Below are 13362 nucleotides of genomic sequence, written 5' to 3'. Positions count from 1 at the left end.
GACTGCACTTTCTCAGACAACAAAAGCATGACCTTCCACAGGAGTGTGGACGAAGGTGGCACGGCAATGGGGAAACAATTACGAGGTTTGCGTACCAGACCATGCCACGGGCGGTTCAGGTTTTGGCACAAAAAGCTAAGGGGTCTAAGACGGGGTGCGGAGGAAAGTGAAGCCCCAATTGTACATCAGCATACGTCACGACAGCATCCGAGCATCTGTGAATTAGACACAAGACCAAGAGTCAAATAAAAAGTGTGATTTCGAACCGTGAACCTAAATATTCAGACCATCTATCCTAAAAGAACCTGACGCCACGCTCGCTCTTAATTTTATACACAAAAGAAACCAGCAAGCAGTCATCACTAACATCCAATGACCACGTTCAGGCCTTCTCCGGACGCTCCTTCTCATCACCATTCCCCAAAACCTCGACGCTCCGACTCGCCTCAACGCCAACGTTCATAGACGAAGGTCCGGCAGCAGAATACGCAGGCGGCGGTACATCGTCACCTGTAGAAGCCCGTCTCCTCTCCCCAACGCCCTCCTCCTGCCCAGACGACGGACCAGCACGTGACATGTTGTTTCCGTTGTTGTTGCAATATCCCTGCTGCTGCTGATAAGGTCCAGCAACGCCCATGAACCCAGCAGTATCATACCCGTACCGTCCCCTCCTGCCCCCGCGCTGCTGCGCCCTCATGGCATAAATCACAGCTTTCCGCTCGTCGCGCGCGGCTCTGCGCTCGCGTTTGGCTTCGCGGCCTTTGCCAAAGGGGAGGGCGACTTTGCAGATGCCGCAGGGCTGACCGTCGGGTCCCGTGTGGTTGTGGCCTTCGTGGGGGCCGGCGACGGTACTGGGGCCAGTACTGCCGGGGGTTGTGACGGGGGACTGGTTGTTGTGGTTGTGGCTGTAGGGGTTCCGGCCGGCGGCGGCGTGGACTACGGTTGAGACGAGGCCGGTGATGAGACCCATTGTGTGAGTTAGTGTGGTGTTTTTGCTTCTGAGGTTTGAGGTTGGAGGCTGGAAAGCTTGGTGACGAGTCTTGATAGTGGATGTGGCTGGTTGAATGGACGAAGACTTGGAGATAGATGTGCTGAGATGCTTAAGATGATGGATCTGTGTTGGTGTGTAGGGAGAAAGATCTTCAAAGCGTGCTGTCAGATATGTTTGATGCTTGGTGATGCTCGATGCTTCTGATGCACTTTCAAATACAAATACTCCAAATCACCAGGAACCTTCCTAGCCTTTATATCGAGCTTCCTCCAAAGCACAATATCAACAAAGAGGGGGGAAGACCACCACCCAGCATCCCCATCTCGATTCCCACAAGCCCATATCGGCGCCCTCCAAGCTTTCTTCCCCCATTGGGAAGTCGATTCGAAAGCGTTTCCCCAGAGCCCTAGAGGCGCACGGCGTTCTGGCGTAGCGGGCAGGACAACGACCCAGCAGCGAATCTCCTGCCAAGCCACGGCACCCAAGTGGGTCCAGCCCGGCACCGTGCTGCCGGATCCACCCAAGTTTAACCACTCGAAGCGGCCCTCGCGAACCCCGGGGGTGCCCCTCTTTCGATCAAAGGTGCGAGGTGTTCGTTAGCCTCCTGCACTCCTTCGAAGTTCTTGGACTTCCAGGCCCCCTAAATGGATGGCTGAGCAGCCACGCAATGGAGATTGGAGGCTACAGCGGGAATGGGGAAGGATGTCAGCATGTCAGCATCGTTCGCACTCGGCTAAGTGACCAATGATGGCTGATTTGGTACGACTTTAGCGTGGTCAGGTACGGCGCAGCAGGTCGTAGTCTTGATAGCGTCCCGCGGGCAAGACACCCTTGAAAGTAAGGTAGTGGGGCAGAGTGAATGGTGCCTCATTGAGTACGATGTCTCCGGTTCAGTCAATAAGCATTCTCGACCACCATAATTACTGAAGTGCGAATGCGGGAGAGGTAAAGAAAAAAGCAGGAATGTCCAAAACGAAGGCCGGCGTAACCGGCCGGCGGCTATGCCATGCGTGCGTATATACGGGGAAGAACTTCTTCGTCTATACTCGTAGGCCCAAAAAGGCAAATAGCTAGATAGCCAAAATGACTTCATATCATGCATATCTTCATCGTCGTCTCATCTGCCGCTACGGTTCGTACGTACCATTGGACGCCGCTACGAGCTCCCACCAAGCCCGCATCAAAGCCATTCCGCCGTTCTGCGTCTCCGGGGTCCTACCCCGGCCGCGGTCGTTCGGATCACCAGTCGCTGCCGTTGACTTCACGTGCCGTTCAGATCCGACCTCGTCCACTTTATGAGATCCTTGTCTATCAGAACCACCAAGAACCTGCTGTCCAGAGTGTTCATCATCACCGACCAGGACGTAGCCCTTCTTCTCATTCTTGCGCGCCTCTCCATTTGGTGCCCATACCTCGTCAGGATTACCGTGGGCCCAAACGCCGTCGTTCGGCAGCCCGTAGTTACGGTAATCAGTCACATTGGGTGCGTCGTGAGGAACACCGTCCGTCTGCATTGTCGGCGCACTTTTCAAGAAAATGCCTGCTCCCCACCACGTACCGAAACGGCCTTCCCTGTCCTTAGTCAATAAGGCCGCTTTAGCATTGTGCTCAACCCATTTCAGATAGGCCTGGCAGGCCGATGCGTGGGTCGTCTTGACTTGATTGTACGCATTTGCGTTGACAGTCATGCCGCGCTCGACGATGGCGGCGTCCAGTGGCTGGCAAAAGGTTACAAAGTGATGGAAGAAAATGCCTTTGAAGGTTTGCCCGTCCTGGGAGCAAGTCGCGCTAGCATCGCAGGTTTCTTCCATGACACCTCCTCGGCCCAGGCCTCGCCAGGGGGGCAAGTAACCTGGAGGGAGCTTTGACAAGTCATCAACTGGCTTGTTGAGCGTCAAATCCCAGCCCGAGGCTTTGATAACGTTTTGGATCAGCCTGTGCCCATCTTCCAGGTAAGAAGCACTGCCTGTGGCGGCAAACAGGCCTCTTTGGCCAGTCAAGAGCACTCCCTGGTTATAGGTGAAGACAGCTTCACTACGCTGATCACATTTGGTGTTGCCCGGTTTGGACCTATCAACGTGATAGCCGTCAACATAGAGACCGGCATGATTGGTCATGTTGACGCCAGTGAGCCATCTGTAGCCTTCAATGGCAGCGGCGAGGTACTTGGGCTCTCGTGTGGCCTCCACACCACTGGCACGGTTGATCCACGGCGTGGTGTTGTTATCACCGGGAAACCAGAAGTACATTGAGATTGAAGCCGCAATCCAGAGTTCGTTCGTGATGGCGTTCTTGTAGGGCTCCAATCTCGGGTTCCAGTTCATACCGCCGTCGCAGAGTAGTGTGTCCCAACCCTTGGACCCAAGGTCCCAGAAGATTCTGGCCCGGTGAGCAAAGGAGGGTATCCAGTATTGCCCATGCCAGGGCCCGTTCGCCAAGGCATCTCCCAGACCTGGCGTTGCGCTTTCGTTGAGGCCTTCCCGGGGATAGAAGAGCTTTGAGTGTATGTCAATAAACTTGATGGCGTCGATCCAACCAAGAACAACCCAAAGAATGTCGTCGAAAGCCTATGTACTGGTCAGCATGCGCTGCTTGGAAGTGATGTTTATGGGGGGTAAGAGACGCACCTGGTGGCGGATCGCAACGTCGTCCTGGCCGAAGTATGAGGCCACTAATTGAGTAAAGAAAGTATCAATGAGGTTTCTTTTGGCCCCCTTATCACCGCTTCCTCCAATATCGAGAACAGCCAATGCTTGCGAGAGCGAAGTCAATGAGCCTGACAGCATCGTTTCCATGACGGCCGCAGTCCAGTCGATGGCTTCGGGCCATGTTCCCTGATCCGATACGAAGAAGTCATGTTGCATGACGGTAAGAGCTTCAAAGGTGGCCTCGAGTGGCTCGTCTTTGGCCTTGGCCGTATAAGCAGTGGCATCTCTTTCAACCTGGGGGGTTTCTAGAAAGGACGTGGGCTGTCTCGGTTCGCAGTCGGTCGGAGGCTGGTTTTCGGCATAGAAAATGGGGCAATACGTCTCGAGCGCATTCGGAGGAGTCGCAACAAGGGCTGTTGCGCACGAAGAAAGCGCAAGCAACGAGAGGCAAGCCTCGGGCAATCGGGGGTTTGATCGACGCATGATGGAAGAATCGGTATCGAGTTCAAAAGATAAGACAACTCAGTTAATGATGGCGAGCAATCAGCTCCAGAAAAGGCCGCTCATGTATGGAAGCGCTCTGCCATGTTCAGAAGGACTTCGCAGTCGCCGAAGCGGGAATTGAACAATGATAATATGCACGAGGAATTGGCAAAGTTGAAGAAAGAGGGCACGCGACGAGGGAAGATGCGGAGGAACTATGCGATGCAAGCAGCAATACGGGAAGCCAGTGGAAAAGCTGGGGAAGAGCAAGATAAACGGCGGCCGGGCGAAATGCGGGAAGGAAGCGAGTGATGGCGCAGGGCTCTTTGGCGATGGACTGCCCAGAGTCGAAGACCAGGCCAAGCCCGTTTTCGCAGGAGAACCTTGGAAAAAAAGATCCACCTGCACGAGGCAGATGGACCCCTCAAAGTCCCCTCAAGGTTCTAGTGGTCACAGAATGGCGCACCGAGAGGTCACAGAACTGACAGAAGTGGATGGTGCAAGCGTTGCGTGGTGGTCACCTCCCACCACGTCCACCCACTATCCACCATCCCTCGGGAAAGGTGGCGGCGTCGGCCACTAGAGCAAGTTCATGCGGGGCATTTCTGGCGGCGCCAAGACCCTGCGCTTTGTCCTGTCAGTCTGTCACTGCCCTCGCTGCCCTGGGCCCTGGGCAAGAGAGAATCGGTTCATTTCCTTTGCCGATCGAGTACGAGGTTCGGCTACCCGTTGAAGAAGATTGTACACATTAGATCGCAGTAAACATGTTAATGGATCCTGCCTCTGCCACTATCATCGCCATGTGTTCTGCGCACGAGGTGATCGGAAGGATGCTTGGTTTGGATCTCTCTACTACCAACGGCAAGGCAATACGTACCTTGCACGAGACTACCTTAACCAAGTACCTTACGTTGTGCATGAACGGTTCCACGCTTTCCAGCCTCTTCGGCGGTGTAAGGAAAACCAACGCCCACGATGGCATGGCACCGCTCGCAGTCGGCGTGATCACCTGCTGATATCTGGCGACCAAGTTGGTGGACCTGGTGACCCGCGCCATGTGCCCACGGACGGAACCAAGAGCAGTCATATCTCAAGCAAGTATAGACAGTTGTGGAGGCTCTCTAACCTCGAAGCAACGTCTCCCTGACTAAAAGAATTATCTAGGTAAGATACGGATGAGATGTCTCGGGTCATGGGACTTGACCTTGAAGTAGGAATGGAAGTCGACGGCCGTTGAAAAGTGCCGTGAGTGCTTGAGCGAGTCGGGGAATGCATCACTAGGGTGAAACGGACCGAGTCGGTCTGTTAGAGATGCGTTGAGATGTGCTCGACCGTGCTAGAATCTGTCTCAACCACCTTGCGCCTACCTGCTAGATGACTTTTGGTGTGAGCGGTAAAAGTTGAGGAAGGTTCTTCCCGTTCCTGATGTTGGTGTCTTATTCATCTGCACGACTAGCGGAAACTCTAAGTGCTTACCACGTGTCTTGCCTCACCGGGTCTACTATAGGTCTCAAGTGAAGACAGCGACGACTGGCTCGGTGAGGAAGGCGGAAGTGTCTCTTCACCTCGGCGAAGAGAATGGATGGCTGACGTAATGACGGATGAAATAACCGAGTGCCCTGCTTTATTAAGTTAATTGACCTTGCCCGCCTTACTTAAAGTCCCGGTCATGTTTAACACAACTTTTAAGGGACCTGTATTTGTATGCCAACTATAGTAATCGTATATCTAAACACATACAGACATTAGATCAAAACGAGAAGCCTTTTAGTTTGACTTGACGGTTTCCCGGCCCTGTCTTGTGCGAACAAAAGAGCGCGTTTCTTTGCCCAGTGCAGACCAACCAGCACGCGTTTCCAGCTGCAGAGGGCTGGAGGCTGGCGACTTATTAGTGATGATTCGTCCAGCAAGGGCACTGAGCTGGGCTGGGGGAGGCAGGGCTGCCCCACTAACATGCACTGACGCCCACGGCCAATCGCCAATTGTTTACGCCTGCGGCTCCGAAAGTAAACAAACCAACCCCTGCCCTTCCGCACTAGGACGCTTCTTCCTTCTCCAACATTTGCTTGGGTTGTGAACTTCATCATACACCACAGCTTCTTCTGTCTTTCGTCTAGCCATTGTGCGCGCTTCTATGCCTTGAGCACCTTTCTCTTGCTCGGTATTGCTTCGATTCAGTCTTACCATCTAATTGTCTGCGCGATATCAGCTATTCGACGCGTCGCTTCTACCCATTGCGGCGCCATCGTGAATCTACTTTTTCTTCTCGACTCCCATCCCGGAAACCGCGCCCGACGCGTCCCGGGGCAGTCATGGAGGCCGACTCAGCACACAACCGCTACCGTTCTCGCATTCTGCGGGAAATGAACGCAAATCGCGACAACCCCTTCAACTCCCCGCCTTCTTCGACAGGCTCCCACGGCACCGTCAGCCCGACCATGTCCTCTGTTTTCTCAGAACCCGACGGAGAATCCACCCGCAGACTCAACGAAGATATTGCTCGGATTATTGGTCCTACTGGTGGCAAGATACAAGTAGACTTGGACGCTGCCCACCGCAAGTGGCCCGAATTCTACGGCAAGCCGAAGGCCAATGTCGAAGCAAGACACAACCACCCCGCTCCCAAGTCCACAGGCTCATTGCGTCACAAGGACAACGTCTCCCATAAGGCTATTGTCCAGAAATATCTCTCCAACATGGATGACGACTCCACGGATATGACTTGGCAGGGTTCTAAGCGGACGCGTGCTGAAATGCAGCCCCGCGTCGAAGACAACGAGTCCGATATGTCAGCGAACATGTCCAAGTCACCTTTCCGATTCGATATCAATGCCGACAGCTTCAAGTTCAACCCTCAACAGCAGATGAACCGTAGTCCCTTGTCAAGAGGACACGCTCGATCAGCATCTGGCACTCACAAGTCAGCACGGCGATCTTCCTACGCCGCCAACACGGACCGACGGAAGTCAGACTTCCTGGCTCCCCCAACACAAGCCACCCCGAAGCAGACCACAGCCGACAACGTCCATACAAATAAGTCTACGCCTGTCACATTCAACACGATCCGAAGGACGTTCCCTTCGCCGGCCACTACCGATAGCCCGGCACAAAATGGCGCCACGTCACGCTCTTTCTTCATGCCCGATATCTCTCACCTCAATGACTTCATCTCCGGCAATTTGCGCTTCAATGGCGCAGTGAAGAATGGCGTCCCAGTCTTCGTGAAGAACGGACAAGTGCGGGACCGCATTGATACCTTGCCGCCCAATGACCATGCCGAGGTGGACGGCCTTGCGATTCCCGAGGATGAAGAGAAGATATTCGTGTCTATGGATATGATCCGGAACGAGATTTGCAATCTTCAGGAGCACGATGATTTGGTTCAGCAGCATGCAGTAGAGCTCGAGAATCAGGTGGATCATCTTCAGACCGAATTGAAGCGCATCAAGGGCCGCAAGTCTATCGATAGTGCCCTCGGATCCCGGACAGGCTCAGAGCCGGAAACGGCTGGCGAGGAGCGCTATCAGACACAGAAGCTGAGTGAGTATCATGAGACTGCTCGTTGAAATTCCATCTAACCAGTGACAGAGTTGGAATCGCAGGTAACATCTTTGCAAGCACGCTTGGACCAGGCAAGCACCCGGCTCGGCATTAACGAGGTCGAAAATAACACCTTGTCTTTGGAGCGAGACCGGGCTTTAAAGAAGCTTTCAGACGCCTGTATGCAAATCGGCGATCTCATGGATCAACTCGAAATCAAGGGAAGAGAACTCCATGAGACCCAAGATAAGCTCAATGCCACTCTGGAGTTTACCAACCAGCAAGAGGTGTTCCGTCAAGAGAAGCAAAGCCACGAGGTCCAGTCCGCCGATAACAAAGCTCTTCAGGAAGAGAACCAGACCATTCGCAAGGAACAGGAAACTCTGCAACAGGAAATGGAGTCTCTGCGGACAGACAACAACTCTCTGAGGCGCGAACAAGAATCTCTCATCAACGAGAACAGGTCTTTGAGGGCTAATGCGCGATCGCTTATGTCCGAGAACGAGGAGCTTCGCCAGACCACGACCAATGCCAAGGAGGATCTCGAGGCAGCCCGCGATGAAGTCGAAGCCTTGCAGGTTGAGCTTCACACCATGGAGCAAGAGAAATCCACTCTCAAGGAGGACAACGATAGCCTCGTTCGCCACAACGAGAAATACTTCAACGAGAACAAGATCCTTCGCCGCGAAAACTCGGGTTTCGAGCGCAGCATTCACGACCTTCACGACGAAAATATGCAATTGAAGGAGGAGATTGAGTTCCTCAAGCAGCAGCTCGACCACTGCCGTCCTCTCGGAAAGACGGATGACTTTTCCGTGCGTCTGGATAAGGGAGTTGACGACGAGGAAACGGAGGAGAACATGACTTCGGCGTTCTTCATGCCGGACATTACGATTGACAGCACACAAAACTCGAGGGTTCTCGATTTCACTCCTGAGCCGAAGAAGATCCAGAGGCAAGCGACGCCAGGCAGGAAGGCTGCCGAGATTCAGGACACCACTGAGCAGACAGATCGCAGTGTTAATGAGCTCGACCACACTGTTCAGAGTCAACAGAGCTCCGTCGCAGCCGAGGGTCGTTCTAAGAGACGAGACTCCACCCACCGTGCGCAGGACTCGACCAGTCAGCAGAAGGTGTCCTTCTCTCTCCCCGAACGGTTGGCAGCGAGTTCCAAATCCAAGAGCGCGAGGGAAAAGAGCAGTAAGGCCTCCAACACTGCCAACAAGGGTAGCAAGAGGAGCATCTCTGCCCAATCCACTCCCAAGAGCTCTTTCAAGGGGGCTTCTCTCCCCGATCTCGACCCGTTCCAAGCCGATGACGAGGGCAACATGCAATCGCCCGAGCACACCCAGACGCAGACTCACTCCATGGTGATCGACATGAAGACGAAGAGCCAAAAGGAGTCTCGTACTGTCCACCAAGAAACAACGAACACCACCCGAAACTTGACTAGCCAGAGCCAGAAGTCATCAAAGTCCACGACAAAGCCTTCCAAGGACAAGTCCATTACCGTCGATCTGATTACGCAGGGCGGGCTAGACCACACCTCGACTACTGATGTCAAGGGTAACTGTCCTGCTTTGACCTCCGACGCTCGACGTGTCCTGGATAGCTTGGCCGGACACAGCTGTAAGAACTGCATTGTGTGCACTCGGATCAAGGCTCATCGGGGAACGATCACTTCTGCCGACATTGCTGAGGGAAAGAAGCGAGTGAAGATCTCTAGGCCCGTTGCTCCCTCGGATCAGTATAAGACGCTGGGCACTGCCGCGGACGATCTCACAATGCGTCCTTCTCAGCCTCCTGGACATGCTTTGGCGAAGGTCATCAAGGGTCTCGAGGATGAGCTGGAGCACATGAAGATGGAACACGCCAAGATGCAGGCTCGATACGATAACCACAACCCTGCTCTTGCGGAGACGAAGCGCAAGCAGCTCAAGACAAACATTGACGCCAATATGAACGCGCAGGAGGTCAAGAACGGCCAAATCTACGCACTCTATGATGTGCTCGAGGGACAGAAACAGGTTGGACAGGATATGTCGGATGAAGAGCTCGACTTCACTATCTTCAGTATTACCGGATTGAGTGTTAGGGACATCACTGACCAACTCACTTGGGAGGGCATTCAGGGTTAGGATCATGGCATGGCTTGACGCTTGCACTATGAGCGAGGCATTGCCCTTGTATGGCGTTTTGGGTTGTATTTTGCAGATATCAGGTTGTTGGACGGGAGTATGACTCTGGTTCGAGTCACTCAGGAGAAGGAAATTGTCACAAGTTTTGTTTTTTTGGCTCTGCTTAATCATTCTGGTCCGCATTGTATATATACCAGACCTTCGAGGACAGCAGTTTGTTGGCGGAGAATAATCGGAAGGGATACCCCATGCCTTTATCATACTCTGACTTTACTTTGCATGTGATATTGAACCGCTCGCCCCTTTCCTTGGAGTTTTCCACTGCGTCTCTTGAGAAGTTGAGATGCTTGGGGTTGACAGACGGAACCAGCTTAATCAGCGATTTTGACGCCAAGAGCAAGCTCGCTGTGAATTGCCCAATCGGGAAGTGATCTGTAGACTAACACGGGCTGTCAACACCATCGTCGGCTTCGATGTCTGCATTGATGCTTTGGCTGTGGCTTGACAATCACTCTGCTTATAAACGTGGAAGATTATGTCAGTCCTGAATACAGCAGACCCTCATTAATGACGCCGGATGCTGGTTGATGAAGATGCTTTGTTTGGAGACTCGACTACATAATGGTCAGATAGGGCGAGTATAAGAGGATGGCTTGAGCCATCTTCCAAAAGCCGAAAGATCTTGAGCATCAACAAACTCATAGCAGCTATACAATCGCCTTGCTCTATAAATCAACCGTCTTCTGTACCCATCTTCAACCATACCCACCATCCAGAATGCGTGTCGCCATCGCCGGTTCGGGTGCCGTAACCCGCTACTTCGCCGAAGAGCTCCCCGCAATGGGCATCGACCTCGTCATCCTAACTCGCTCTCTCAAACCCGAGCTCGAAAACATCCAGGGCGTCCGCCAGTTCGTGACGAATTACTCGGTTCCTTCGATCCTCGAGGGCATCGAGGGCTCCGTCGCCCTGGTGTCCAACATTCTGGACTACTCCCCGGCCTTTGTCGACGTTCACGCGCGCCTCATCGAGGCGGCGAAAGCCAGCAAGACGTGCAAGCGCTTCATCCCCGCCGAGTACGGTGGTAATCTGGAGGACTTCCCAGACCAGCCGGGCTTCTACGCTCGTCGGCAGGGAGTGGTTCGAAAGATGCTGGAGGAGCAGCAGACGGGGCTGGAGTGGACGCTGCTTTCGACCGGATGGTTCATCGACTATGTTGTGCCGCGCAAGAACCGCTACCTCAACGACGGCGGAGACGCCATCCCCGTCAACCTTGCGGATAAAAGCATGCTGATTCCTGGGACCGGCAAGGAGCCTCTGGATATGACCGCCGTTCGGGATGTGGTTCGTGCTGTGGGCAAGCTCCTCTTTGCGCCGAGCTGGGAGCGGTATACGTACATCTCGGGAGGGAAGGCGACCTGGAATGAGATTGTCCCGTTGATTCGGGAGAAATACCCGCAGGTCAGTGTGAAGTATCGCAGCCTGGCTGAGTACGTTGAGGATATCGTTGCCCACCCGGACCCGAATGGTGAGGAGCGGATTATCGCAGAGTATGGGATCTTCTCTGCCAGTCACGCTGGGGATCTGCCTGTCGAAAAGGTTGCTGCTCATCGCGAGAAGTACTTTTCTGGCCTCAAGTTTAGGACTGTGAGGGAGTTGCTGGCCGAGGTTGAGAAGGATCCTAAGGTCATCGTTTAGGGGTAAGAGACTAGGTGTTTCTTAGAAACAGGAGTGGAAGGTCTAGATAGTCTTCACAGAAACTATCTCAATAGAGAATCACATCAAACTCTGGCATCCGTGAAAGTACACGCGTCCAAGGCTCCGGTGATACACCAGGGGCAGCCAGGTCGCGGCGTTTCCACACCTCTTCAACCGCGAGGAGCAGCGTATCCCAGGTAGCGATCCCGAGTGACTCTTTTCTAGAGAATAGCAATCTTGCCCTATTCCGTAGCTCCGGCGTCCTAGCCTCGAAGGCCACAGTGGCGTAGATCCACGCTTTGGGGCTGCTGTTCTTCTGCAGGGACTCGAGGTGCTCCATGTGGTCAAGACACCTAGCAACCAGATCTTGGACGTCCTCTTCGGGGCCTCGCCTCCCAGAGTTGCCCTTGAAATAGAGTAAGCACGCGTGGTAGAATAGCGAACGGTGGTGGTGCACCATGGCCGACTCCGCGTTGTTGGCGTCGTAATCTACCGAAGGCTCAGGCGTAGACAAGGCGAATTCGATCTCTAGTTGGTCGAGGTCCTCTTCTGCAAGGATTGAGGACTGCACAAGTTTTGCGTTGAAGGAACAGACCAGCTCGAGAGACCTGACCGGCATAATTTGGCTCTTCGATAGCTCGACATCTGGCAGATACGTCTTCATCGGGACGGGAGCGTCTAATCGTCCGAGGTACTGGGCAAGCACCGTGGCAAAGGTGGAGGAGCAGGACTCGTACGTCAAGGCGGCGGTAGTCGACTGTCTCCAGGTTTCCATGCTCGTATCGTCGAGGAGGTCACGGGTCACCTTTATGACCTCGCGCCAGGCGCCCGCGGTGCCGGTGATAAAGTGAGTGAGAATCCATAGGCAGAGAGTGGCCAGACTCGCCATCCGCTCGTCATGGTCTCTGCAGCTCATATTTTGCATAAGGTGGCGGAAGCTCAGCTGTTTATGACGGAGCATCAGATCTGCGTAGCCGGCATGGGCGTCGTCGGTGCCTCTGAGGTTCGCCTGGTGGGCCGCGGAGATGGCGCAGACTGCGTGAAACAGAGCGACGGTTGACGTTGATCTCGTCTTGGCGAGGCGGCTTCCCTTGAGAGCCATGGGCGATACAGTCGTCAGAAATGGGTTCGCTGGGCTGCGAATGGGTATCATTTTGTGTGCGAGGTTCGTCGCCCAGTGGTTGATGAGTTCTCTTTCTCGAGCAGGAGCTAATGGTGCTTCTAGTGGCCATGCCGGATTACCCATGGGGGATAGGTCCCAGTGGCTGGAGACGTCAAAAGAATTCCACTCAACGCCCAATCTACTGTTCTGTAGCATTCCCAGTCCTTGATCATGCGATTGGACGTTTAGAGACGGTGGCTCCCTCCTCGCAGTGCTTCTACCAGCTTGCCAGGCATCTTCAACCCTGACGCGTGGTTCGCACGCCCGGAATCTTAGAAGCGGGCCGGTCCTTTGATTATCAACAGCTGTAGATATCCCTTGGTTCGGCGATTGTGAAGAGTTCTGCGATGAGGAGCTGGCCTTTGTCCTCGGCCGACGCCGGCCACCACTGCTTGATGTTCCTGTTCCCGTGGGCGAGAGCCAGGTCAGTCGCGTGCCATATCCTTGACATGTGAACTTGCCAGCAACGCAGCGCCGGCACGCTGGTCGCTGTTCGTCGCATTTTACATGGCGTTGGCGGCAAGTCCAGCAGCCTGTGAAACTTTTCTGTCGCTTACTTCTGGCGATCTTTTGTAATGGTCGATTTGTTGATTCATCAATTGCTGGACGCGGGGTCAGCTCGAGTAGCATCTCGCCATTGATTGCAGGCCGTAGCATCTCCAATTTGTTATTATCGTTGTCAAAGTTGGACATTTCTATAAT

At 54.0% G+C, this 13362-nt stretch overlaps 6 protein-coding genes across 6 annotated transcripts; 3 read left to right on the top strand and 3 right to left on the bottom strand.

Moving 5' to 3' along the window:
* Nucleotides 1-382: 382 nt before the first annotated feature.
* On the bottom strand, nt 383-970 carry CPAR01_01132 (uncharacterized protein; the record flags this gene model as incomplete). Its single annotated transcript, XM_060485422.1, has 1 exon — nt 383-970. One exon carries the CDS (start codon nt 968-970, stop codon nt 383-385), a length of 588 nt encoding a protein of 195 aa, XP_060356279.1.
* A 1148-nt stretch (nt 971-2118) lies between these two features.
* CPAR01_01131 (glycosyl hydrolase) lies at nt 2119-4122 on the bottom strand (the record flags this gene model as incomplete). The annotated part of the gene is made up of 2 exons (XM_060485421.1): nt 2119-3558; nt 3619-4122. 2 exons carry the CDS (start codon nt 4120-4122, stop codon nt 2119-2121), a joined length of 1944 nt encoding a protein of 647 aa, XP_060356278.1.
* Nucleotides 4123-4339: 217 nt separating this feature from the next.
* CPAR01_01130 (uncharacterized protein) lies at nt 4340-4705 on the top strand (the record flags this gene model as incomplete). Its single annotated transcript, XM_060485420.1, has 1 exon — nt 4340-4705. The coding sequence occupies one exon, from the start codon at nt 4340-4342 to the stop codon at nt 4703-4705; it is 366 nt and encodes a 121-aa protein (XP_060356277.1).
* A 1729-nt stretch (nt 4706-6434) lies between these two features.
* On the top strand, nt 6435-9800 carry CPAR01_01129 (uncharacterized protein; the record flags this gene model as incomplete). Its single annotated transcript, XM_060485419.1, has 2 exons — nt 6435-7662; nt 7711-9800. The coding sequence occupies 2 exons, from the start codon at nt 6435-6437 to the stop codon at nt 9798-9800; spliced, it is 3318 nt and encodes a 1105-aa protein (XP_060356276.1).
* Nucleotides 9801-10577: 777 nt separating this feature from the next.
* On the top strand, nt 10578-11498 carry CPAR01_01128 (uncharacterized protein; the record flags this gene model as incomplete). The annotated part of the gene is made up of 1 exon (XM_060485418.1): nt 10578-11498. The coding sequence occupies one exon, from the start codon at nt 10578-10580 to the stop codon at nt 11496-11498; it is 921 nt and encodes a 306-aa protein (XP_060356275.1).
* A 67-nt stretch (nt 11499-11565) lies between these two features.
* Nucleotides 11566-13353, bottom strand: CPAR01_01127 (uncharacterized protein; the record flags this gene model as incomplete). Its single annotated transcript, XM_060485417.1, has 1 exon — nt 11566-13353. One exon carries the CDS (start codon nt 13351-13353, stop codon nt 11566-11568), a length of 1788 nt encoding a protein of 595 aa, XP_060356274.1.
* Nucleotides 13354-13362: the final 9 nt, after the last annotated feature.

This window comes from Colletotrichum paranaense (genome assembly GCF_030867605.1).
Source record: "Colletotrichum paranaense strain IMI 384185 chromosome Unknown Scaffold_1.1, whole genome shotgun sequence".
NCBI classification, from domain to species: domain Eukaryota; kingdom Fungi; phylum Ascomycota; class Sordariomycetes; order Glomerellales; family Glomerellaceae; genus Colletotrichum; species Colletotrichum paranaense.
The sequence above is the reverse complement of the archived record's forward strand: the minus strand, read 5'-3'. Positions and strand labels throughout refer to the sequence as shown.